At 45.5% G+C, this 27613-nt stretch overlaps 1 protein-coding gene across 2 annotated transcripts in view; it reads right to left on the bottom strand.

Moving 5' to 3' along the window:
• The window catches only part of GLDN (gliomedin), a 69962-nt gene that overhangs the window by 15923 nt on the left and 26426 nt on the right, over positions 1-27613 (bottom strand). For both annotated transcript variants that reach the window (XM_053595981.1, XM_053595982.1), the window contains exons 2-5: positions 25389-25440; positions 19120-19137; positions 18703-18810; positions 6996-7142 (exon numbers count right to left, since the gene is read on the bottom strand). In XM_053595981.1, the coding sequence (XP_053451956.1) occupies positions 6996-7142; positions 18703-18810; positions 19120-19137; positions 25389-25440 (325 nt within the window). The remainder of the gene's footprint in view (positions 1-6995; positions 7143-18702; positions 18811-19119; positions 19138-25388; positions 25441-27613) is intronic.

Raw genomic sequence — 27613 nt, 5'->3', positions numbered from 1 at the left:
GAAGGAAACTGCTAATAAAGTGGAAAATAACCAAAAGGAAATCAAAAAACAGAATCAAATAAGAGATGAACGATATGAAGAATATAGAAAGATATAGAGGAGCTGGAGGAACTGAAGCAGTCAATTAGGGAACTTAAAGATGCAAAGGAAAGTATCAGCAACAGGTTAGACCATGCAGAAGAAAGAATTTCAGAGGTAGAGGACAAAGTTCTTGAGATAACTCAGATGATTAAAGAGGCAGAAAGAAGAGAGAGAAAGCAGAACGTTCATTGTCAGAATTATGGGACTTTATGAAGCGTTCCAACATATGAGTTATAGGAATCCCAAAAGGGGAAGAAGGATTCCCCAGAGGAAAGGAAGCCATACTAGAGAATATTATAAAAGAAAATTTCCCAAATATCACCAAAGATTCTGACACACTGCTTTCAGAGGGATATCAGACCCCAGGTCACCCTCAACTCTAACTGAGCTTCTCCAAGACACATTGTGATGAACCTGTCCAACGTCAAGACAAAAGAAAGGATTCTGCAAGCTGCCAGGAGTAAACGCTAGTTGACCTACAGGGGCAAATCCATCAGAGTGACTGCAGACTTCTCTAATGAAACTTTCCAAGCAAGAAGACAGTGGTCATCTACCTTTAATCTACTTAAACAGAACAATTTCCAGCCCAGAATTCTATACCCTGCTAAGCTAAGCTTTACAATTGACGGAGAAATCAAATAATTTACGGATATACAAATATTGAGGAAATTCGCCACAAGACCAGCTCTACAGGAAATACTTCAACCTCTTCTACACACTGACCATCACAATGGATCAGCAGCAAAGTAAGAACATCAGAAATTAAAGGACAGAATCTAACTTCCAAACTGATGCAAAAGATAAAACTAAGCAATGGACTCTCACAAAATAAGATGAATAGAATACTACCATACTTATCAATTATCTCAATAAATGTTAATGGCTTGAATTCCCCACTGAAGAGACATAGATTGGCTGACTAGATTAAAAAACAAAAGCCATCCATTTGCTGTCTGCAGGAAACACACCTGGCTTCAAAAGACAAATTAAAGCTCCGAGTCAAGGGTTGGAAGACAATTTTTCAGGCAAATGGAATTCAGAAGATAAGAGGAGTTGTGATCTTATTTTCAGATACATGTGGATTTAAAGCAACTAAAGTCAAAAAAGACAAAGATGGTCACTTTATATTGGTCAAGGGAAAAATACAACAAGAAGATGTTTCAATTCTAAATATTTATGTACCCAATTTAAATGCTCCCAGATTCTTGAAACAGACCCTATCAGTCTGAGGAATATGATATCTGATAATACCATCATAACAGGGGACTTTAACACTCCTCTTACAGAGCTGGAAAGATCCTCTAAACAGAAATTAAACAAAGATATAAGAGATTTAAATGAGACCCTAGAACAACTGTGCTTGATAGATGCATATAGAACACTCCATCCCAAAGATGAAGAATACACATTCTTCTCAACACCCCATGGAACATTCTCCAAAATTGATCATATCCTGGGACACAAAACAAATATCAGCAGAATCATAAGAATTGAAATTTTACCTTGTATCTTCTCAGACCATAACGCACTAAAAGTGGAACTCAACTCTAACAAAAACGTTCAACCCCACACAAAGGCATGGAAATTAACCTTCTGTTGAATGGGTGCAGAAAGAAATAAAACAGGAAATCATTAACTTCCTTGAGCATAACAACAATGAAGACACAAGCTACCAAAACCTGTGGGATACTGCAAAAGCAGTTTTGAGAGGAAAATTTATTGCTTTAGATGCCTACATTCGAAAAACAGAATGAGAGCACATCAACAATCTCACAAGAGATCTTATGGAATTGGAAAAAGAAGAACAATCTAAGCCTAATGTCAGTAGAAGAAAAGAAAAATCCAAAATCAAATCAGAGATCAATGAAATTGAAAACAAAAGAATCATTCAGAAAATTAATGAAACAAGGAGTTGGTTTTTTGAAAAAATACATAAAATAGATAAACCATTGGCCAGACTAACAAGAAATAGAAAAGTAAAATCTCTAGTAACCTCAATCAGAAATGATAAAGGGGAAATAACTGATCCCGCAGAGATACAAGAGATCATCTCTGAATACTACCAGAAACTCTATGCCCAGAAATTTCACAATGTGAAGGAAATGGATCAATATTTGGAATCACACCCTCTCCCTAAACTTAGCCAGGAAGAAACAGAATTCCTGAACAGACCAATTTCAAGCACTGAGATTAAAGAAACAATAAAAAAGCTTCCAACAAAAAAAATGCCCTGGTCCAGATGGCTTCACACCAGAATTCTATCAAACTTTCAAGGAAGAGCTTATTCCTGTACTGCAGAAATTATTTCAAAAAATTGAGGAGGAAGGAATCTTCCCCAACACATTCTATGAAGCAAACATCACCCTGATACCAAAACCAGGAAAAGACCCGACCAAAAAGGAGAATTTCAGACCAATCTCACTCATGAATATAGATGCAAAAATTCTCAACAAAATCCTAGCCAACAGATTACAGCTTAACATCAAAAAAGTCATACATCATAATCAAGTAGGTTTCATCCCAGGGATGCAAGGCTGGTTTAACATATGTAAGTCCATAAACGTTATCCACCATATTAACAGAGGCAAAAATAATGATCGTATGATCCTCTCAATAGATGCAGACAAAGCATTTGATAAAATCCAGCATCCTTTTCTAATTAGAACACTGAAGAGTATAGGCATAGGTGGCACATTTCTAAAACTGATTGAAGCTATCTATGACAAACTCACAGCTAATATTTTACTGAATGGAGTAAAACTGAAAGCTTTTCTCTTAGAACTGGAACCAGACAAGGTTGTCCTCTGTCACCTTTACTATTCAACATAGTGCTGGAAGTTCTAGCCAGTACAATTAGGCAAGACAAGGAAATACAGGGAATCCAAATGGGAGCAGAGTCTCCCTCTTTGCTGACGACATGATCTTATACTTAGAGAATCCCAAAGACTCAACCACAAGACTCCTAGAAGTCATCAAAAAATACAGTAATGTTTCAGGATATAAAATCAATGTCCACAAGTCAGTAGCCTTTGTATACGCCAATAACAGTGAAGATGAGAAGTTAATTAAGGACACAACTCCCTTCACCATAGTTTCAAAGAAAATGAAATACCTAGGAATATACCTAACGAAGGAGGTGAAGGACCTCTATAAAGAAAATTATGAAATCCTCAGAAAGGAAATAGCAGAGGATATTAACAAATGGAAGAACATACCATGCTCATGGATGGGAAGAATCAACATTGTTAAGATGTCTATACTTTCCAAAGCAATCTACCTATTCAATGCCATTGCTATTAAAATACCAACATCGTACTTTCTGTATTTGGAAAAAATGATTCTGCGTTTTGTATGGAACCGGAAAAAACCCCGTATAGCTAAGGCAGTTCTTAGTAATAAAAATAAAGCTGGGGGCATCAGCATACCAGATTTTAGTCTGTACTACAAAGCCCCCTAGTGGTCAAGACAGCATGGTACTGGCACAAAAATAGAGACATAGACACTTGGAATTGAGTAGAAAACCAGGAAATGAAACTAACATCTTACAACCACCTAATCTTTGATAAACCAAACAAGAACATAGCTTGGGGGAAAGACTCCCTATTCAATAAATGGTGTTGGGAGAACTGGATATCCACATGTAAAATACTGAAACTGGACCCACACCTTTCTCCACTCACAAAAATTGATTCAAGATGGATAAAGGACTTAAATTTAAGGCATGAAACAATAAAAATCCTCCAAGAAAGCATAGGAAAAACACTGGAAGATATTGGCCTGGGGAAAGACTTCATGAAGAAGACTGCCATGGCAATTCCAACAACAACGAAAATGAACAAATGGGACTTCATTAAACTGAAAAGCTTCTGTACAGCTAAGGAGACAATAACCAAAGCAAAGAGACAACCTACACAATGGGAAAGGATATTTGCATATTTTGAATCAGACAAAAGCTTGATAACTAGGATCTATAGAGAACTCAAATTAATCCACATGAAAAAAGCCAACAGGGTGGCGCCTGTGGCTCAAGGGGTAGGGCGCCGGTCCCATATGCCGGAGGTGGTGGGTTCAAACCCAGCCCTGGCCAAAAACCAAAAAAAAAAAAAGAAAAAAGCCAACAATCCCATATATCAATGGGCAAGAGACATGAATAGAAACTTCTCTAAAGAAGACAGATGAATGGCTAACAAACATATGAAAACATGCTCATCATCCCTATCTATTAGAGAAATGCAAATCAAAACCACCCTGAGATATCATCTAACCCCAGTGAGAATGGCCCACATCACAAAATCTCAAAACTGCAGATGCTGGCGTGGATGTGGAGAGAAGGGAACACTTTCACACTGCTGGTGGGACTGCAAACTAGTACAACCTTTCTGGAAGGAAGTATGGAGAAACCTCAAAGCGCTCAAGCTAGTCCTCCCATTTGATCCTGCAATCCCATTACTGGGTATCTACCCAGAAGGAAAAAAATCCTTTTATCATAAGGACACCTGTACTAGACTGTTTATTGCAGCTCAATTTACAATCGCCAAAATGTGGAAACAGCCTAAATGCCCACCAACCCAGGAATGGATTAACAAGCTGTGGTATATGTACACCATGGAATACTATTCAGCCATTAAAAAAAAGGAGACTTTACAGCCTTCGTATTAACCTGGATGGAAGTGGAAGACATTATTCTTAGTAAAGCATCACAAGAATGGAGAAGCATGAATCCTATGTACCCAATTTTGTTATGAGGACAATTAATGACAATTAAGGTCATGGTGGGAGAAGGGGAGAGCAGAAGAGAAAGAAGGAGGGAGGGGTGGAGAACGGAAGAACAGAGAGAGGGAAGGAGGAAGGGGGTTGGGGCCTTGGTGTGTGCCACACCTTTTGGGGGCAAGACACAATTGCGAGAGGGACTTTACCTAACAAATGCAATCAGTATAACCTAGCCTATTGTACCGCCAATGAATCCCCAACAATAAAAAATAAGTAAATAAATAAATAATTTAAAAAAGTTGAGTCTCCTAATCCCTGCCCTGCCCTGAGGGGACCAGTGAGGTCACTGCTGCAAAGGCTTTGACAGCTGCAGACAGAGTCAGGTGCTCCACTAACTGCAGGTGGCCCATGTCGGGGCAGCACTTTGCAGGGGCAGTTGGTTGTAGAGCTTTCATAAAAATGCCACTGGCTGAGCTGTCTAGCCCTTCCCGTGATTCGACCTCCTGTCCTGGGCCCAAACTGGTGAGCTAAGGTCTCTTCAGCCACCGTTTCACAGCCAGACCAAATAAGCCTTTTCAGCCTCTTTAGAGTAGGCAAGTAAGGGTAGCAGGGTTGGAGACAAGTTTCTGTCCATTCAGGGAGGGACAGAAATCCGTAGGTACCTTCTCTACTCTCTCTTAGGGGACACACTCAGCTCTGGCCAGGTCTTTTCAACTGGGGCATTTCTTTCTTTCTTTTTTTTTTTTTATTTTTGGAGATTCATTGAGGGTACAAAGAACGACGTTGCGCTGATTGCATTTGTTTTTTAAATTCCCTCTTATAATTGTGTCCTGCCCACAAGAGGTGTGTCACACACCATGACCTCCCATCTCCCCCACCCTTGGTGCTTTTCTGAAGGGTTCATTATTACCCCTCACTTGGTCAGGCAAACACAGTATTCTGGATGTGTAGATTTCCCATACAACCAAAGTGTAACATGATCTTATGCTTTTCAAATATATTTATGTCTATTATGCTGGCAATACATTTAAACACCCTCTGTTTAAAACAAAGTATATGAAATATAATTTGATCTTCCCTTGATGCTTTCGTCTTAAACAGTGTCTGGTAAATAGTAGGCACTCAGCCAAGGCTGGAGGGATGGTTGGATGGATGGGTGACTGATTTGGGGTCATTATTCTAAACATCTGGTATCATCCTAGGTTTTTTTTTTTTTTTTGAGACAGAGTCTTACTGTGTTGCCCTTGGTAGAGTGCTGAGGCATCACAGTTCACAGCAACCTCCAACTCTTGGGCACAAGAGGTTCTCTTGCCTCAGCCTCCCGAGTAGCTGGGACATCAGGCGCCTGCCACAATGCCTGGCTATTTTTTGGTTGCAGTTGTCATTGTTGTTTAGCAGGCCTGGGCCGGCTTAAAACTGCCCCTCTCAGTGTATGTGGCTGGCACCCTACTCACCGAGCTACGGACGCCCAGCCATCATCCTAGCTTCTTAAGGACAGATATTCTGTCATATTCATTTCTAGCTACTAGCAAAGTCTCTGACTCATAAATGGTGCTCTCTGGTAATCAGGACATGTTTATTGAGTACATTAATAGAACAGTTAATGTGTTCTATTAATGGTCTGTGAAGTAAACAAGAAGTTGATTCTCAAGTTCTGGTTCCTCCTCTTCTGTGAGCATCAACTGTCCCCTTCCCACCATGTGATTATCTTTGTGGTGGCCCACTGCCATCTTACCCTCTTCTCCCCAGAACACCAAACATCTGCTCTTACTCTGGCCTGGAAAATCACCCACTGCGTATTGCCGCAATTCTATGTCAAAAGGCTTAAGAGCAGGGCCTGAGGATGGCTCTGGCTCGACTGTGAAGAAAATGCTGGTGCTTTTTGTCAGTTATCCCCTGAGGTTTCCCAAGTTCTTGTCTTGTTCTGGATTGTGCTGGATTTCAATAGATATTTGGAAAATGAGGCTTCCTTCATCCCATCTAATCCAACCATGGTTTTTGGATCTGAATTATCTAAATGACTTATGTTTAGATCCCAGATCTGGTCTTGCCCATGTGGAATAATGCAGAATTTCAAAGCATGTTGCAAGACACGTGACCACACACAGCCAGTGAGGACAGAAGACACGGAGCAGCCCCTGTAGTGACACCCAGGGGGTCCTCTGGGCCCTGCATCCCCGCGAGAGCCCGGGAGCCCCTCTCACCTGCCAGCAGCACATCATTGGACACATCTCCTTTGTCTCCCTTTTCTCCCTTCTGCCCCGGAGGGCCCTCAATTCCTGGTGAGCCCAATTCTCCAGGGTCTCCTTTTTCTCCCTTTTCACCCAGATTTCCTGTGGCTCCAGGTAGTCCTGACAAAAAGAACAACATATTAGCCTGTTGTGTAAGATATTCTGATACTATACTTTGTTCTTTTGGGGGAAAGCAGCTTTATAAACCAAACACATAACTCTTCATGACCATTTTAGGGCAGCAGCATGGTTATAAATTCATTAAAGAATAATGTTTTTAGGTGGCTCTGTGGCAATACGTTCAGAGAAATTAGTCTGGGCCAAGAGGTTGGAGGGAATAGTGAACCCCAAGAGGGATGATCACAGTGACAGCAGAAAGAAGGTGAGGGAGGCAAAATTGGAAGTCTGGCACATGACACTCAGAGGGGTTTGTCTGGTGCCATAAAAGTGGGTGTCATCTGTTTAGTTTATTTCTCGCATCCTACTAGACTGGCAGCTGGGCAGTTATCCCTTTGTAGAATTTGAAACTGAGGCTGTGGTTGTTATAATGGAAGCTGCCAAGTGAGCAGCAAAGGACCTCTGATTCCATCTCTAATGCTCTTTTGTGTAACATTCCAATGCAAAATGCTTTTAATCACAAGGCAAAGCAGGTAGAATATTTTTAGGATAACCATTCATTGTATATATATACTTTTTTTTTTTTTTTTTGAGACAGAGTCTCACTTTGTCACCCTCGGTAGAATGTTGTGGTATCAGAACTCACAGCAACCTCAAACTCTTGGGCTCAAGGAATTCTCTTTTCTTTGCTTCCCAAGTAGCTGGGACTACAGGCATCTGCCACGACACCTGGCTATTTTTAGAGATGAGGTCTTGCTCTGGCTCAGGCTGGTCTTGAACCTGTGAGCTCAGGCAATCCACCTGCCTCGGCTCCCAGAGTGCTACGATTACAGGCGTGAGCTACCTCCCGGCCTAGGCTAACCATTCATAGAGATGGTGAAAGTGTGAACAAAAGATAGTGGGTGAAATTTCTGCTTCTGTTAATGGGGAACTGCCACTCTGCCACACAGCTAGAAATCAGTCAGGGTCTAAGCAGCCTTGGACCAGAGGCAGTGCCGGGACACTTGGTTTGTCCCAGCTCACTGATGGAAGGTGGTTCCCAGCAGCACAGGGTGGGATGAGAGCCTGCCAAGTTCACTAAGCTGAGAAGTTCAAAATCAGAGTTTGGGAGATGGAGGTGGCTGGAATTTGCAGGATGGAGTAGCAGAAAGGACAGCAGTGTAGAAGGAGGTCTGCAGATCTGCAGGGGCTCCCCTAAGACCTGGGCTGGGTGATAACCCTCCACGGGTGGGGGGTTTTCAGAGGGCCAGAGAAGGAACTCACAGTTCACTGAAAAATTCTCAGAGCTCACACAGCAGAAAGTTCTCCTTCCCACCAGTCAGCATGGATAGAAGTCTCATAAAATAATGGGTGTGGGAGGTAGACAGGTGGATTTCTTAGCAGGGTGCCCTCCCTCAATCCAGGGGAAAGCAGGAAGCCAGGCCCTCAAGACCACCCAAGATGAAAGGAGCCTTGAGGCACCCCTGACAGGGCAAAGTCTGTGTGACCATATCTGTGCTGCCACATCAGCAGGGAGGAGGGGCTAAATCCTTTGAACTCCTTTTTTGTTGTTGTTGCAGTTTGGCCAGGGCCCAGTTCGAACCCACCACCCTCGGTATATGGGGCCAGCACCCCACTCACTGAGCCACAGGCGCCGTCCCCTGATCAGAGCAGTTTAGATTTGGAAACCCTGGCTTGCTTGCCCTGTGGGATGAAACTGGTTTTCTTCTCCCCCTTTCTAAATGTGTTATTGGCTATTTGTTGACTCCTACCTTATGTTCCCTTTTACCCAGTTTTTCCTTCTATCCAATCTTCCTGGGGATTTGGGATTCTTTTACCCTTATCTTTTGACATCTTTGCATTTTGCATATGCACTTTCTGTTAAAACTTAATAAAAGAAATCAGGAAAAGCTGCATTGACGCAATCTGCTGCTGCCTACTGCGAGTCCATGTGCTCAGTGTACGCCTTCTCCCCAGGCTTCTCTCGGACTCTGTGTGCTAAGCTGGTATACTGTCTAGTGATTTTCCCCAGTGCTGTCTTCCCTGTTTACACTGACAATGGGTATCTGATAAAACCCTTAGAAAAATCTTGTCTTTAGCCCCAGGGTAAAGGCTGCTGTGGACACATCATTACCAAGCTTAAAAACAAGCTTGGGCAGGAGCAAAGTGACCTGCAAGTGATTTAACTGCCTGCCAGAAGAGAGGCCAAAACTCACCCAGTTCATGTAGTTGAGCATATTCACAATTTACACAACAAAAATCATAGGATCATTGCAATGGATGTAGAAAAGGCATTTGAAGAAATTCAGCACCCATTCTTAATAATAAGAATTGTCATCAAACTAAGAGTAAAAGGGAACTTCCTCCATCTGAAAAAGAGCATCTAAGAAAAACCAACAGCTAATGTCATCCTTAACTGTCACAGACTAAATAATTTCTCCTAATATTGGGAAAAAGACAAGGGTATGATTTCAACATTACATTTAATGTTCTACTGAAGGTCCTAGCCAGTGCAATAAGGCAAGGAAAAAGAAAAGCCATGCGGTTTGGAAAGGATGAATTAAGACTGTCTTTATTCGCAGTTGACATAACTATGTATGGAATCTCAAAGAATTTATTAAAAAGCTACTAGAGTCTGTTAGTCTTTTTCTACCTGAGGTCATAAACACTCATTAAATCTCCACCTCTAGGGGGTTTAAATACTCATTAAGTAGAAAATAGAACTTGTAAGTCAGCTGCTGGTGGCTCACGACTAATCCTAGCACTCTGGGAGACTAAGGCTGGTGAATTGCCTGAGCCCAGGAGTTTGAGACCAGCCTGAGCAAAGTGAGACCCATCTCTACTAAACATAGAAAAACTAGCCAGGTGTTGTGGCAAGAGCCTGTAGTCCCAGCTTGGGAGGCTAAGACAAGAGAATTGCTTGAGTCTAAGAGTTTGAAGCTGCTGTGAGCTGTGTTGCCAGTGCACTCTACCCAGGGTGACTGAGACTCTGTTTCCAAAAAACACCCCCCAAACTAGGACTTGTTAGTTTTCTATATCTCCTTTGGGCCTAACCATTCCTTTTTTCTTTGTAATGTGAGACATAAGTAATTTCTCTTTTGTGGTAAAATATGTACAACATAAAATTTACTATTAGTGACATTTAGTACATTCACCATAATGCATGATCAACCATTCTTCAGGAAATAGGACTTGTAAGTCTTTTTCTGGCTCTGGTGGGTCTGGACACTGATTAAGTGAAGAATAGACCTCTCCTTGCTCTTCTGGTTCTGTGAAATGTCCTTCCAGATTGTAGAAGATTCACAGCAGACAACCCTCCCATCTTCTTCCAGCAGATGACCTTCGATCCATGTCAAGGCAAGCCCCCCACCTTCTAAGCTACATATGCACCACACCCAGAATTGCTTTAAAAGGGGCCCCTTACCCTAACTTGATGTTGTCACCACTTTCCGTTTTTGGTGGCAGCCCAGCCGCTTGCAGATGCTCTTACTATAAATCTCTGCTATTATCTCTACTCGACCTGTTTCTCTGAGGTGCCTTTCCACCTTTGGCCTCTAACAGAGGTCCCTGAGAGGGGAAGTGATTGCCTAATATTGTGCAAAGATATTGCCACAGATGGACCAACTAACACAAGACCCTACCTCCTGGGATATTTGCTCATTTTGACAACAGCTCCCTGGAGATACTGCTCAGCAGAGAAATTGCTCAAATTCCTCTGTTGGAGATTTCAGTGATGGGGAGTTTGTCACATCACCAGGTAGCACCATTCTCTGTGCTGCCATGAATCCATCACTCCCTAAAATGTAATTCTGGAGCTCTGAGAACCTTTCATTTACCCTGGAGGAGTCATGAATATTCAGAATGGTCTCTGCTCTTCCATATTCAAAGGACTGTCCACAGACTATCTGAGCAAGACAGCAGTGTGCGAAAGAATCTCAAAGTGTTGAAAATTATTAGAAAGTATAGTGAACAAAGAAAAACATTTGTTAGATTTCAGCCAATCTTAAAGAAAATCTCAGTGAAAGCCATGACCACCCTGACAGAGGAGCTGGGGGAGACTCCGGAAAAGGACGTGGAAGGGAGTGGGGCACCCCTCCATTGCAGCACCTGTCCTGCTGTGGATTAACTAATCCAGGGGGCCAAATCATATCTCTTAGGGGGTCCCAGCTCATAATGTGTCCCTCACAACAACACTGAAAATCCAGTGCACCTGCCCCTCACAAGGACATCTGGCTGGAAAGTGGTTGGCTTACTAGAGAAGAGGCCTTATGGGGGGCCCTCTGCATGAGAAGATGTTCTTTTGTTAGATGTTCTTTTGTTAAATAGGCAATTTGGCACATTATCTGAAGGAGACAAAAGAGGAGAACGTTGCCATAGAGTCCAGCCAGCACAATGCACCAAGTGTAACTGATAGCTTTGCAGTGCTCAGGGAAATGGTATCCGCTCCTTACTTCAGGGTTTTCTTTTTCAGGCATTTATTGTAGTCACAAAGAGCCTTCTGCATCATCTGATTCTCCTTTCCCTTCTTTCATCCCTTTCTCTTACGCCTTTTCTCTCTCAACATGGCCGTATGTGAAATAGAAAAACGTTCCTGCAGCCATGCGGCTGTTGCGACACAGCCCTCACATAGGCAGGAATCTAAGCCTTTGAAAGGCCTTTGCTTGAAGATGTAATTTGACTCTTGGCTGCATTACCATTTTTCGGGTTTCATTAAGAAAGGGTGGGGGCATTTTGGCAAAGGGCAAAGGCAGACTGGACATAGAACGTCCCCACTCTTTCTTAAGGGGAGCATCTCCTTGTCTTTGCTGGTAAAGTCACCTTGGCCCTGCACGGGCCAGAGTATGTTGTATATCAGAAATAAAACACCACTTCAGTGCAATTCACCACCAGAAGACCTGTATCTGGCATTTTCCATCCTGCCCTGATTTAGGGAAGGTCAGCACTGATAGCCATGCACAGTGACGCTGTGACACTCTGTGATGTGCACCCTGGCATTGTTTGTCCTGTGACTCCCGGCTGGCTTCGAGTCGGTACATTCTGCTACAGAGGAAAGGCTGGATTCTTCCCGTCTAACTGGTGTGCTAGAAATGACTCTGCTGTTTTTCTTCCCTGGTATCGCCCACTCAAAACAAACAGTTTCACCAGCATTAGAGTTTGGGGTTGCGTGGTATCTCGGGGCTGGGGTCAACCCCATCATCTTCACAACAGGGGCTGAGGGAGGACGCTTTATTTTCGGCAGTACCATCTGCCACTGACTAAGGCGGGGGAGAGGGGGTCAGAGGGTGTCGCATAAAACCCAGCCCCGAGACATGAATAAGGAGAAGGGCTTTTATTCCTGTTTTTTATGAGGATTTTGATTTTTCGAGAGACAGGAATGCAGCATTAACTCTTCAGTGAGAAAATGAGAGATAGATGGAAAGAAAGAAAAGGCTTGATTTTGAGGCAACAGAATGTCATACTTGATAAAAGATGCTAATTGCACAACTGACCGCAGTTAAGTCTCTTTCATTCTTTTTTTTTTTGGGGGGGGTGTCTTCCACCTGCCCTCCAGCACCTTGTAAGGCAGAGTAAATCTCTTCCAGTTCCAACTCCTCTCTCCAAATCTAAGTCAGTGTTTTTAAAAGAATATAGACATTTCCACTGAGGTTTCCTTTTGGTCTAAAATAAAGTTTCCCCGTCCCCACGTTTGAAAACAAGAACAATAATAGCTAACACTAATGGAGCACTTAGCATGTGTCCAGTAATATATATTAACTCATATATATTAACTTTATATATTTATATATATTAACCCATTTAATCTTCCTGATAATACCAGGCAGTTGATACTATTGTTGCCTTGATTTTATAAAATAAGAAAACTGTGTCACTGAGTGATTAAGGAACTCACCCAAGGTTGAACAGCTAATAAGCAGAAGAGCCAGGACCCAAATCAAACCATGTGGCTCCGGCTCCATGCTATTCCCCACCATTTACCTTAGCATTTCTAAGATAAGAAACCAGGAATCTTTGATATTTCAATGTCCTGGAAACAACAGGTAGGCCACAGACCTTCAGCTCTGGCTTCATCTGGTTAGTTGTCTTCTCGGGACCCTATAGTGGCTCCTGGTTGCCTCCTGCATCCGTGCAGCTGAAACCCCTGGCCCTGCTTTGAAAGCCATTAGCCCCCATCCCCATCTAGCTGGATCCCCCACTAGTCCGCAGAGCTGGCTTCATAACTTGTGAGCCTTCTCTCCCTGCAATGCCCTCCCCACCTCTCCCTCCCCTTATTTCCAAGATGTTGACGCCTCCTCTCTCTCTTGTCCTTTACGCCTAGATCTACCACACAGTCCAACCTCCACACAGGGTCCTGTCTGCTCATCCTCTGCGCAGGGAAGGTTAGCTTTTTCTTCTGGCAGTATTGCCTGCTGTGAGTATTAAGCAGCCTTCCAACCAGAATAAATAGTTACTGAGTGCATGCTGGGTGAAGGATCCATCTTCTCTTCCAGCTGATTGTAAGCCTTTATAGACAGACCCTAGCTCTAGTCTTCTCCTGTATCTATTCGTTCATTTTTCATTCATCAGTTATTTATTGAGCCTTAGCTGGGTCCTGCTAAGAGCTGTGATAAATAATAAAATCTATGAAACAAGGTCCCTGCCTGCATACACGAACATTCTAATGGAGTATTTCAAACTAGAAACCATGTTAAGAGTTGTTGCAACCCAACCTCCTCTATGTGGGGAGGTCAAGGCCTCAGGCCAGGCGGAGATTGAGGCAGGTGCTCCTAGAACTCCTTCCACTGTTCCTCTGTGCCTTGAAAGCAGGGAACAAGAGGCACAAAATCAACTCTATCTTGGTTACTCATTGTACTGTGTGTTCTCACAAATGTCCTATAGGCTTCTTTGAAAGGCTAGAGGCCTCCCCACCCTCCCAGCTTTGGAGACTCAGCTTTGGAGCTCAGTGTGGAGGGGATCTGAAGCCCCCAACAATTAACTACACCAGCCCTTGAGGCCCACGTTTCCTTCCTGTTTTCTCTTGCTCTTTGGCACCTCCAATAACACTGCTCTCACAACCTGGCCTAAGCCCTGGAGCAGGGAAGCTGACCGTCGCTGTGGTTAAGAGCAGGGTTGTAGGAGTCACAGAGACCTGGATTCAAGTCCTGTCCCTTCCCTTCATTAGCTTTTGACATTAGACAGGTTATGCCCATTCATTCAACAACAATTTTTTTGCACTCCTTCACTGGGTGTTCCAGGCCCTGGAGGTAAAGACAAAGCAAGAAAGACATGGCCTGGCTCTCACAGACCTCACATTCCCCCCAGGGAGTCAGACCATCAGCACGTCAGGGAATGAGCACCATGAGGTGACTTCAAAAACGGACATTTTGAAAGAGAGCAAGGTAACAGACTAAGTGAAGCAGGGTCTGGACATGGAGGTCGGGGAGGTGAAATCCGCCCTGCTCCATAGGAGGGGCCGGCCAAGGGGAGGGCAGGGAAAGGGCATTCTGGGGACTAGGCACGGCAGTGCAAAGGCCCCGGGGGCAAGAGTGGGCTCAGCCTATTTGAGAAATAGAAAGATAAGTTTCTTCCTCTGGAAAAAAATATGGCAAGCAAAAATATCCATCCAGGAGGGATTGGTGTGAGGACTGAATGAGCTAAGTACACAGAGCACTTAGCAGACTGCCCACCCGTAAAGGTGAGCTGTTTATCGTTGTTCAGAAGATTGTTGCAAGAGGGCACATCCTGCCCTCACTCAGTTCCTATCTCTGTGGAACACAGTTCCTTTCCCCTATTTTTTAGAAAGAATGTTTGTTGTTCCCTCTTTGTGGACTGTATACCCACATCCTCCCCTCCCCAGCCCTCCTGCCAAACCACTAATTATCCTCTAACTCTCAGCTTAAATAATGGTCCTTCCCTCTTGCACAGTCAGTGACCTGGCCTGGCAGGGACATCCCTGCAGGAGACCCTGCAGTACCCCTCCTGGAAGCCACCACCTGAAGGCTCTGGAAGGGCCTGGGCCTGCCTGGGGCTTCACCTTGCTGCTTGGCTGATAGTCTTTTCTTTACCTCCAGGAGGTCTAGACACTCAGTAAGTGGAGACTGGGACTTGGTAGTCTCTCTCTACCTCTGATGGGTCTAAGCATTTATTAAGCAAATAAAACGTAGTCTGCCTCTACCTCGGATGGGCCTAGACCTTCATTAAGCAAAGAATAGGACTTGTGTGTTTCTTCTGGTTCTGTTAAACATTCTTTCCAGGTTGCAAAAGATTTACAGGGGATAACTCTTTGACCTTTCCCGAGGCCTCCAGCAGATGACCTTGGTCTTTTACACCACATCACGAGCTACCGAGCAGTGACTGAGCTGCACGTACATCACCTCCTGAGGGGCACCCGAACGTTCATCAGATAAGACTCGACCCCATGTGAAAGAACTCCCTTAGCTTGGGGCTGATGCCATTTTTGGTTGCAGCCCATCTGCGTGCAGATGTTTTAACAAGTCTTTGCTATTAACTATACTTGGTCTGGTTTTTTGCAGCAACTCCCACTCTACAATGGCCCACTGCACACCTAGTGTGTGCCCTGCTCCCCCTGGGCACCCCTCCCCAGCCTCCCTTCCTGTCATTGTATCTCGTGGCACCCTGTTCTTTTCCTTCAAACACACATCTCATGTTCAGACTGTATATGTGTGATTGTTGTCTATTACTGCTGGCCTAGCCATCAATAATGGAAAGTTCCAGAACAGGGGCTGCATCTGTTTTGTTTCCTCAACAGCACTTGAAACCTGCTCAATAAATATTTATTGACGAATGTCCCCTCCCTCTCCTGGCCGTCTTCCTCCACTTCTCAGTCCCCTCCTCATCCCCTTCTCCCTGGTCCCCTATGCCACATGCCTCTACCTGATGCCTCCCTCTAGTCTCAAGGCACCCTGACGTCTCCTTCTAAATGGCTCAAGGTGTCTCAAATGCACACATTCCACACTGAGCCACAACTCTCTTCCTAAACATGAGTTGGTCCCTGCCTAGGGGGCCAGCCCATCAGTCTATGCCTCAGGCAGGACAGGAATCTCAGAGTCAGTGTTGGTGCCACCCTTACCCCTCATGTCTGCCCTCCCCTGGGCACTGAGGCTTCACTCTAGATACCATTCAACTCCATGATCTGCCCCCCACTTCTCTTCAGCCTGCTCTGAGTGGTGTCTGGGCAGCTTCCCGGTCCACTCCCTGCTCCAGCTCCTGTGTGGCTCCGGGACAGTAGCCACAGTGGGATTTAGAAAGCCAGACCTAACCATGGCACCCTTCACTTCTAGAGAATGAAGCCCAATTCCCCTCTGCCACCCTGCTGCCTCTGGCCCCTCCTCCCTCACACAGGTAGGAAGGGAATAGCCCTGTGGCTCAGGAGGAGGAAGAGGATAGACAACTTTCCGGAGTTGGCCCTTGCTCTGGAGTCTGAGCTGGCCCAGGGCACAGCAAGGGTATCAACAACCTCTTTCCACAGAGTCAGGCTCCTCAAATAACTTATGTGCTTATCTAGAAGGGGTTTAATCTCTGGCTTCCCCTGCCTGAGACAAGGACTTCCTGCTGGGGCCCTTGGTGACTCAACTTCTATCCTCAATATTGGTCTCAGGCTTCCAATCCCAGGAGGCCCTCCTAGAGGAGAAGGCTGGGAAGGAGGATTGGCATCTTTGCTGCAATCTCAGAAAAGGTGGACCGAGGTTGCCCTTCATGATAACAGAACCCAACACCTTCCCCCTCCTCTGCTGCTGGCCCCTGCTCCAAGCCTCCTCCCGTCCTCTAGCCTCCCTCAGCACAGCTGCTGTGCCATCCTCTCCCTGACATGAAAAGTTGGGTGTGGCTCTGCTCTGCTTCCAGTCCTCACTCTGACTCTGAGTACAAATCCCAGTTCTTAAGGCTGGCTGACCTGATTTGGCATGGTTACCTCCCTAATCTCAAATTGACTATAACTGCTCTCCTCTGTCCAGCCACCCTGGCCCCCTTGCTGTACCTCAAATTCTCCAGGTACCCTAGACTCTCGTACTCTGCCCTCAGGGATCCCACAACTCCCTGTCTTACCTCCTCCAGGCATTTGCTCAAAAGTCCCTTCTCAGGAGGTCTTACCTGGCCTCTCCTTCTAAAATGGCTTCCACCGGCTCCCACATTCCTTTCCTACCCCCTTTCTGCGCTGCCTCTCCTCATTACCATTTATCACTGTGGAACAGACTGTGTATTCTACAGAATGTGAGCTTCATGAAGGCAGGCCTTTTCATTTCTGGATCTCAGTGCTCAGACAGTATCTGCCACTGAAGTGTGTATTCCGCAAATGCACGAACTTTCCCTTCCTGTGTTCCTTAAGTTATGGGCAGTGTGCTAAGCTCACCCTCTTGAGCCTTTTTGAAAAATTCTCTTCTCCCCTCCGTATCCCCCCCCAGTCTGCCCTTGTCATACTCATGGCTGAATCCTCAGGACTGGATTAAATTTTTGGAGTCTTCCCAGGATAAGCCAAATGTCTGCACACTGATAATCATCATTATGCGATGTCTGTGCTCATCTATAATCATAATTATTATCCTTCATGAATGATCCATTACTACTCTGTAATTCCCACGGTAATTGCTGGGCTTCTGAGGACTGAGATGGCTTGGGCCGTGTGTGCCCATTTTTGGCACGGGTGACCCTGCCACAAGAGCAGGTAGGGCTTGCCAAGTGGCAGAGGTGTGCAACGACTTTCTTCCTCTGCACTCATCCTCACTTAAATTGCTCATGGGAATAAGAGCAGAGGTGACCGAAAGGGTAACTGCTGTCTGGAAGAATGATCTAGTATTTCTTCTAGCCTACAGCCTGTCCATGTGAATTTGGGTAGCAGAGTCAAAAGGTTGAAAAGAAGAAGGCGTGGAAGAGCCTCTAACTAAAAATAACCTTTTTTCACCCCTCAACAGTGACCTCAACAGGTGGCCAAGACCCCTTCTCAGAAGCTGCCTAAGTATCTCTCAGGCCCTGCACACAAGCCCTGTCATGCCAGCTTTCTTCCCATGGGTCGGCCGATCCTGCCCCATAGCTTCTCAGGATCAGTGGCCAGAGCCCTTCCCAATCTGTCCTCCTTGTCCCCGGCCTCTTGCCAGGCCTTGTACCAGCCTCTGCTTCCCACTGCTCCCTGGACACATCGGACAGCCTGGTGCTCTGGACCTTTGCTCAGGTGGTAGCAAGGCCTCCATTCACGACGGGCCCGAGGAAGTCTGTTGGAGATGTCAGCCACATCTTGATGATTATCCTGTCACCCCTGAATGCCAGCATTGGGGAGGTTCAGAGGCTGCTTTTCTACTTCAACAGTTTAAGCCATTCCTCTAGCCAGGAAAAGCCCTCCTGGGCACCAGCTCCTGCCCCTTCCACCCTCCCTACACCAGAGTAAGCAGACAGCAGCATCAGCTCCCAGGGAGACAGCTTCTCCAGTCTGCCATAAACATTCATCAGGGTTGTAACAAATAGAATGCCCGTGGCACCCCAGAACACAACTTCAGCTCCTACAGAGATGGAACACCCCACTTGCTGCATTAGCCCGTCCATAGTGCAATTGTGGAGACAAACAACATGGAAAGTAATTAGAAGAGCTGCCAAATACCCATTTTTCCTCTTTTTCCATTTGCTCCTTTTTCGCCTTTTGGGCCCTGGGGGCCAGGTTGTCCGTCTGATCCATTGTGTCCTGGAAAGCCATCAACTCCTGGAGGTCCTGCATCGAAACATGGAAACAAAAACATTTAAACAAAATCTTCCCTGAAGTTACTGGGATTACCTTCAGCTAATAAAACCGAGAAGTGCCCTTTTCACACCCTCTCCTGCCTCCTTCCTTCTTGGCTAAAGCAATACCCTGTGTGGGGACGGTGACAGCCAGTCTGCAAGTGAGAGGGGCATAGGAGGAGGGACACAGCCAGGGGTGTCCCCAGACTTCTCCCTCCCCGTCTGTGTCCCTTCTGAGGGATCCTATGGATCCAGCCCCCCGCAACCTCCCTTTGAACTAGCAAAGTCCCTGGGCTCTTACCTGGTGGGCCAGGAGGTCCTACAAAAAAAAAAAAAGAAAGAAATGTAGATGATAAACCATGGGTGGAAGAAAAACCAGCGCTACAACCCAAAAAACAAAGAGCACCCTCCCCTCTTAAACTCTCCGAATCACCTACTTGCCCAAAGTAACTAATCTCACACCTTTTATTTAGAACTCACTATATTTGCCAAAAAAATTCTTAAAAATAATTCAACAAACACCCATTTGCCAGTCAAACCACTTTTGCTTAAGTTTCAGTGGAACAAGAATAATCTCTGAGCTGGTGTCACTCTAGATACCTAGATCAGTTATCTCTCAAGCAGTCAACCTGATTAACCGAGGCCCAGTGACAATGCAGGTGGCCCTCGTGCAGCCCGGGCACAGGGTGCCAGCGAATGGCGATGCTGTGGAGGAGCAGCCCCCAGTGCTCATGTCTGGTCAGCTGGTCTCTGGCTGCAGAGGGGACCTGGGAGCAGAAGCTGGCTGGCTGGATCTCTGTTTGGTTGCATAAAATAGCCTGAGAAAAACGGAAAGCTTGGATCGGGTAACAAATACCTTCCTTAGTGTCTAATTACCTGAGGATCTAAGGGGTTCAGACAAATCATTTATATATAAAACCTAACGAAATGATTTTGCATCCACAAATAGGAGTGTCTTATTGTTAGCTATGCTATTTGAACACTCAGATAAGCTAATGAGGTTGCAACATGAGCAGCCCAGTTCCTTTCGTTTCTCTAGACCACATGTAATGATTACCAGTGTTGGAATGGAAAGGTCCTCCTGCAAATCAGGGCCTGTGACCATTCAGAAAATAAAGATTTCTCTAGCACTTACTGTGTGCACCAAAGTCTACCAAGAAATCTGGTCCCCGTGTCTACTGTGTTCACAGTCTATGTGGGGAAGGTGGGTTCTTTGAAACCACAGTGTGATGTGGGAGAGCTGCGGGTCTGGGGTGTGGGCACACAGCCGTGTGAGAAGGCTCCCCAAGGTGAACCTGCAGTCAGGGCCCTGACTAAATGAGATGGCAGCAGATGCGGGCTGGCATTCCACATGGGGGCCAGCAGGAGCAAAGGTACAGAGGTGAGGCCTTGCAAGATCCAGGATGGGGGGAAGGAAGGACTGGCCAAGCTGGAGTGTGCAGAGATGAGGCTGCACAAGACTTGGGGGTGGAGTGGTGGTAGAAGAACTTGAATGCCAGGCAAGAGATCTAGAGCATATCTGTGAGTCGGGAGGGAGCTGCAGGGGTGATGCGCCCCTTTTCAAAGCAAGGGGGTGGCGCTGGGAAATCAGCGTGGGTCTGAGATCCTCTTTGTTGTTAGACATTGAATGGAACTAGGTGGGACGAGATGAGAAAGACAGTGACAGGCAGGCAGACAGACAGAGAGTAACAGAGAAAATGTTCAACAGATCTTTGTATTTAAAATCAGGGACAAGGTTGTGGGTAAATGTGGTGATTGTCGAGTTGTAGAGAAAGCTAGAAATTCAAGAGGCGTTTCACCTCTTGAGGGAGCAAGACTCCATGTCCAATGGGCAGGAGGCAAAGGGGGATGGAGGGAGGCTGTTCTGACAGACGTGGGGACTCTCGAAAGGACAGGTGCCTGCAGATATGCTTGCGATACTGTGGGGAAATAGGATTTACTGAAATGAATTTCCACTCTCGGGGTGAGCATAGCCTGTGGCTACAGGACTTTACCACCAGATGGTGCATGCGCCTTGGAAAGAGGGTGATGGACAGTTACCAGAGGTCAGAGGAAATCAATCATCATTCCCAAGTACAGTGGAGTTAAGTTCAGATGTGCAGGTTGGTAAAAAGACGATTTGACTGTAAGATACAAGATTTAACCATATATAGTAGGTTTTAGGAGTTCCCGGGATAGCCCAATAACCACGCCCGTGCAGCTGGACTACTGTTGAGGATTCCTGGCTGAAGCAGTGTATTTAGGACACACCAGCCATGGCCAAGCTTCTCACCATAGTGCTGTGTTTGAATTAGGATTTCCTGAAAGAGCTCCACTGACACCCTATGGCTAGAGTTCCTGGCATATGAACCCACAGAGTCCCCAGCACTACTTGTTAAAAGCAGATACCTGGGCCTCATCTGGTGATTCTAATTCAGTCTGGATTTCAAGTGAGACCTAGAAACCTGCATTTTTATGAAGCACTACAGGTGATTGGGATGCAAATGGTCATGGATCCTCTGATGTGATGTGAAATTATCTGGGGAAATGATCAGTCACCATCCTTAAAGGGGTTCTGGACCCTAAAAAGGTTCAGAGCTAGTCTCAAGGCAGGAGTAAAAATTCTGGGCTGGAGTTGGGGGACATCTGGAGGGAAGCCAGGGAGCACAGAGGCAGCGGGAAAGAGAGTAGTGAGAGACACAGGGAAGAGGAAGTCCACCGGGGCTGCTGTCCAGAGACTAAAGAAGAAGAGAATTTCAGGAGAGAAAGAATGACCGCCCCAAGGAGCTCAGAAGTCAGGGTCGCACAGACATCCTGAGGTGCTGAGAGCTACAGTGATGGTGGGATGTCCTGGTGTCCTCTCAGCACGACAGCCTGGCTTATTCCAGGCCCCTGACACCTGGAAGAAGCCCCCAGATATGTCAAATAGGGTCAAATCTCACGATGTGTGCCAGCTGGGCATTTAGGAAGCCATCGTTCAGGATGTTTCCATCCTCCCTTTCTTGACTAGCAGGCCCTCACAGGATACAGCCATGTGCAGACTGACAGTGTCCTCAAGGCTGGTGTCCAGGGCTTGCCACCTGTGCAGGTACACAGGGCTCTGCCTTGGAAGGAGGTTCCATGCTTGGGTTTAATGCCCTACAGTCACTGTCTGGAAATTCTTAATAATCTTATCTTTGGATCTGTGTTTTGTCAGTGAAGTCATGGGGCATGCACTGAGGGCTTGGGAGTCCTGTCTCCCAAGACAGGTCACCTGCCACATGCTCCCTTGCCCCATGATGTGTCTTCCACACTCACTGCCCTGTCAGTAACTTCTGCCACCTCCACCTGGGATCTTAAGCACAAGTGCAGGAAAGGCAGGGCTGGAGAGCCCCGGCCTCCTGAATCACAGGGTGGGGCTCCCTGCTGCCCTGGGCTCTGTACTTGCTCTATGACTAGTCCATGCAACGGGTGGGGAGAGGACGGGGGGACATGGTGTATGACATTAAGCAGCAAATAAAAACTCCCACCATAACAGGTCAAGACCACAGAAAAAAGGAAAAAAGCCTTTTCCCTGCCTTTCTGGATAAGAGATGCTGCATTAGCATTTTGCACTCAGCCCTATAAATGACGCGGCTCACTCTGACTATACCCACCCCACTCTCGCAGCCAGAATTGATTAGAATTGGGTGGATGTCTGATAGAAGCTGAGCCAGATACTTGTCCCTAGACATCCCCTGAGGTCTGTGGATGGCAAAGTACAGTAAAGACATGTCAGTTTGCAGAGAGAAATGTCAGAAGTAGAGCACTAGAAAAGAGTGACATGCACCCACGCTCAGCAGCAGCCATGACCCACTATTGACGTTGGCCTAGGTACAGGATGAGAGAGGAGTGACAAATGCTATCGCAGGGTTAGTGTCACTTGGCTGCAGAGAGAATGGGTGCTATAGATTTGAAGCATGTCTGCCCCAACAGCAGCCCAGCAACGTGATGGTTTAGATTTTTCCAACAAGCCCACACGTAGAAAACACAGTAAGTGAAGAATAACCCAAGAACGTGCCATCTTTAAGACACTGGTTCTTCCAGAAGATATGCTTCCAAGGTCCCAAGGACATCTTGGCTCGGGAGTAAGATCCAGAAAAACACCTGTTGTTTGACAAAACCTGTACTAGCAGAAGCACCTAACAGCTCTGGCTAGGGAATTAACCTCACTATTCACCTGAGATGTCACTAGCCCCGCAAAATCACACAGCATCTGTCCTGGTTGCCATAGCAACCATAGTAGGATGTCATGGTCATGGCTGGACCAGCTTCAAGTTATGAGCACCTGCTTTTTCACAGATGAATCCAGTGTAAAGCTGGCAACTGTTCCCAAGTCCCAAGCCCAGGTTCTGCCTTGGAGACCCCTCCTGCCAGGTATCCTCTTAAAGCTCTAGACCAAGGCTCTCTGCCCACTCCCTGGACTTGCCTAGTTCAGCCCTGGGTCCCCTCACCTCCCTCCCATTGTCCCCTGCCCCCACCCCCAATCCAGACAGTATGGTTTGCCCCAGGGCATCTTCTCTCTTTGCAACTTATACTTTTCACACCTAATTTTAATGAAAGAACTTTCTGTGTCAAAGAGGCCCAATTTCAAGCTGGCAAGAAAGGAGAAGGTTCTGACTTTTGAAAAGCATTCTGAGGTGCCAAAGAAAAACCTACTCAACCCATTTCTAGCATGGATCCCCACTCCCCGGCTCCCAGCCAGCCTCCCCTAAGTGGTCTCAATAGCTCCGTCCCACGCATTCGCTGTTCAGCCTGGCTCTCAGGTCTATGACTATAAAAATCAAAAAAGGAAGAGGCTTTTCCTGTGCCTCTCAATAGGCTTTTGTGCCTGTAATTCCATCTATCCATTTTTCAAGCACTCATTACTGTCACACGTAACTCTGAAAAGGAGGTTCCAGAGATGGAAGAAAGATGCTTAAGCCATAAGAGTTGCGGAATAAAGGACCAAGCTGTTCTGAAGATATTTAATTTTCCAAGAGTGCTGAAATATAACTTAAATCATTCAATTAGCATTTCCCAAGAAGCCACAGGATTATAGTTTTTCTCTCTCAGGCCAAAATAAGTAGATGAGAGTCAGACTTGGATTTGCAGTTCCTGAGGGAAGCTTCTTTCTTACCAGGTCACCATCTCTGTCCACGCACTCACATAAACCACGGTTTATTCATTCAGCAAACTTATCCTGTGCTTCTAATGTGGCAGGTGATGAAAGAGACTGAGGAGAAAACTGCCGCTGAGGGCTGGGTTTCCTACAATCTGAAACCTGCTGCCTAGGGTTCCTCAACCCTGTAAAGGCTCTAACTGGGCCTGGGGCCATGAGCTCAGAGGCCGACAAAAGCTTCAGATGGCCTCAAAGCCTTGTGGTTGTGTATTAAAGTCCAGGGAACACTGCTAACACTTCCCAATATGCAGTCAGGCCTCTGGAACTGCTCCTTTCCCAATGGCAGATTCAACTGAGGATGGAAAACATTTTTTGAACATCAAAAACATTAAAAAAAATACAATAATGCAAATAAGAAAATAATACACGGCATTTACATTGTATTAGGTCTTATAAGTAATCTGAAGATGATTTAAAGTATGTAGATGGATGTGCATAGGTTAAATGCAAATACTATACCGTTTTACATAAGGGACTTGAGCACTCATGGATTTGGGAATCCTTGGGGGTCCTGGCACCAATCCCTCATGGATATGAAGGGACAACTGCACTGTTTTAATATGAAAATAATTTCCCCAGTTCTCTCAGAACGCTGCACCTCCTTTGGGTGAGGCAGGAAAGGCAGTGTCTGAAATCAGGCTCTGTGGGCTCATCCCTGGCCTGGCCAGAGCCTTCCTTGGTTTGGGAGCCAATGATGAGTGACCACTAGGGGACCTGTGTTTTCTCTCATCCCCAGCTTCTGAAGGCATCTTCCCCCAGGTAAGATGCTGGACTCTGTCAGGCTCAGGTATGGGGTAATCATCTCAAAACCATGCACCTCTTTGTTTTCCTATCCAGCAGCCATTCCTCCTCTCAAAGGCTAATGCGTATCCTGGTCAGTCTCCTTCCCCCTCCCCCCATCTGTGTGTCCCTGATCCATCAAGTAGAGGGAGCAGAGTGAGACCAACCTCCATGAGAACATGGTCTGCACCACGCAGAAGACTCTTCATAAAAAGTATCTTCTTGGCTGCTTAGCTTCCTGTTCATGCCAGATACATGATGTGGGGAAATAATTCTTCCCAGTAAGAGAACTCTACCACTTAGCAAGGTCTTTTCCCTTCTTTCTTTTCCTCTTTTAAAACTAATGGGAATAAGAAAAATATCTATGGCCCTGGTTCAAGGTACCATACGTTTCTAATTAACCCACATCCTAGTTATTTTCCATGTCTATATTTCTATGGCAATATTGAAAATATTATTATTCTTCATAATTATATTACAATTGGTTTTTAGCTCATTAAAAACATCTAACAAAATAAACCCACATGTATTTTTAGAACATAAAGTGTCCCTAGGTGTTCATTCTGCCTCTGGCCCTTTGGCCGGCACACATGGTCACTGTGTGAGCACTCTGGGTCCTGGCTGCAGCCTACCTGTCAGGCAGATGCCCTTGGTGCTGTTGCACAGGTCCACCATCACTCGGACCTGCAGGGGAGACAGGAGACAGGATGATCAGGGACAGTCAGCAGGCAGCGAGCCCTGGACTTGCCCTTCAGTCAGACAAGCAGAGAACAATCACCCCACCCCCACCAGTGTTGGCGTGTCTGAAGGGCTCAATCTGTGGGCCTGAATAAAAAAGGGGTGGTGAGTTTAGTGGTTAGGAATGAGCACTGACTAACTGGGCGAGCAGGGATGAGGTACCTGATCTCATGGCACATTGGCCTCCTTCTCCGAAGATGTGAATAATGTAAGCACTGCCTGGAGGGCTGAGCCAGCTCAGTACCTGGCAGGTGGAGACAGTCACTAGATGGTAACAGCCATATGGAGGCTGCCTGTTCTCCCCGGATGATCACTTGTGGCGGGAGGTCACCAAAATGTGGTGTTAGCCTGACACCTGATCTGCCCACACCCCCAGTACCCCCCTTCCCATTCTCTGCTTCTAGTGAGCTTCGCAAAACCCAAATTTGATCATGTAAAGTCCATAGGCTGGTAGTGAAAGATCTCTAAGATAAACAAAAAGATGCAAAGTAGAGGGCAGCATGTGTAACATGCTTTTATTCATGTGAAACCGGGATGTGCACACAAACACTTCCATATGCCCCTCTCTTGCTGCCCTTTTAAAATACTTTGTTTTTGTCTTTCAAGAATATTTCTGGAGACAGATCTAAAAAACCTCCAGTGAAGAGGAGTGGAGGGCTAGGGCAGAAGGCAGCTGTACTAAGCATGATGTGTCCTTTCTTTTGTTCAAAATTTTCACTGATTGCTCTTTCAATTAAACTATTATTAAAAAGTACATGTTTTGCTTTGAGGGAAAAAAATGATTTTATCTTCTATCTAGGTTTATAACATTTGCTAGGAGATCCAGAGGAAAACTTATACTCTATTTACTTTTTGTTAAGTATGTCAACAGGTATTTATTGGCTGCTTAAAAATTGATCGTGAAATGTATCATACATATCACAAATATATAAAAGGTCTACAATCAATTTAATGATAAATAATAGGACAAACACATACATACATATCCTAGCTTAAGAAATTTTCCAATTCCTTGGAAACCTTCTGGGTGCCACTGCCAACAGCTCCCTGTCATACAGATAAGAAAATAGAGGCTTGAAGAGATGAGATCATTCACTCAAGCTCTTGGTGGAAGAGGTGGGCTCAACTCCAGTTAACTGATTCCAGGTCCACTGCTCTTACTATTATGGCTCTGATGATTATCTTAATGTAACCAGACAGAAAAAAATTATGATTCATTGTTTTCAGTCATTTTCATAAATGATTGTAATCAGTTGCACTGCGAACAAAATTTATTGTCTTAAAAAATGTCTAATTGCCCATTGAGAGAACAAGAAAAGGCTTGACAATGGCTCATTTGTTGCCTGGGGGATCACAGCAGAAGAGGTAGTTTGAAACAACAGAGGCCTCAGTAGGGAAAATTAGCCTTTCTCTTCGCAGCTTATCACTGATTTGGGTCAGGAAAAGCCTCTGTAAAAGCTATGAAGGAGTTTTCATTTCATTTGTATGCTAAAGGTTAATTTAGATATTTACCAGTACATTACGTCAATCTTCTCTCAGGAATAGTCTTTCAACAAACTTGGGCTGCATAAGATTGCATTGAGATGACACGTAAGGTATGAAAAAGTGTGGCCAGGAAGTCAGAAACTACTTTTTCCTGATCATAAGGAAAATGAATTCTGTTATAGCAGCATGAAACAGACTAAAACACGCTGTCTCTAGAACTGTGCCCAGTTCTAGGCCCAGAACTTTTGCTCAAGGGAGAAGTCCTTCAAGTAGGAAAGCACATCAGTGGTCCCCACAGGAGAATTTTCCCTGAGAGAAGGTGACAGTGAACTGCAGAGGGTTTATGAAATGAGAATCAGGTGGTGCTGGGAAGAGGTGAGCCAGGCATGGCCTAAGGTCTGTGACAGGGGTGGGAGGCCCTCTTAGCCCAATCATGCCTGCACGGATGACATATGTTGTGGGAACAGCGGCTATCACCCTGAGTGCAAAATAAAGAACAGTGCCTGAAAGCTCAGGCTTAGTACACCTTTGGCCATAGCATCACTGAAAAGGTAGAACTCTCTGCCTAGAAGGAATACTGGAGCCCATGAGGTTCATCTCCTCGGTGAAAAGATCAGTGCAGCAATGGACATGG

Source organism: Nycticebus coucang, chromosome 6, assembly GCF_027406575.1.
Source record: "Nycticebus coucang isolate mNycCou1 chromosome 6, mNycCou1.pri, whole genome shotgun sequence".
In the NCBI taxonomy this organism is placed as follows: domain Eukaryota; kingdom Metazoa; phylum Chordata; class Mammalia; order Primates; family Lorisidae; genus Nycticebus; species Nycticebus coucang.
The sequence above is the reverse complement of the archived record's forward strand: the minus strand, read 5'-3'. Positions and strand labels throughout refer to the sequence as shown.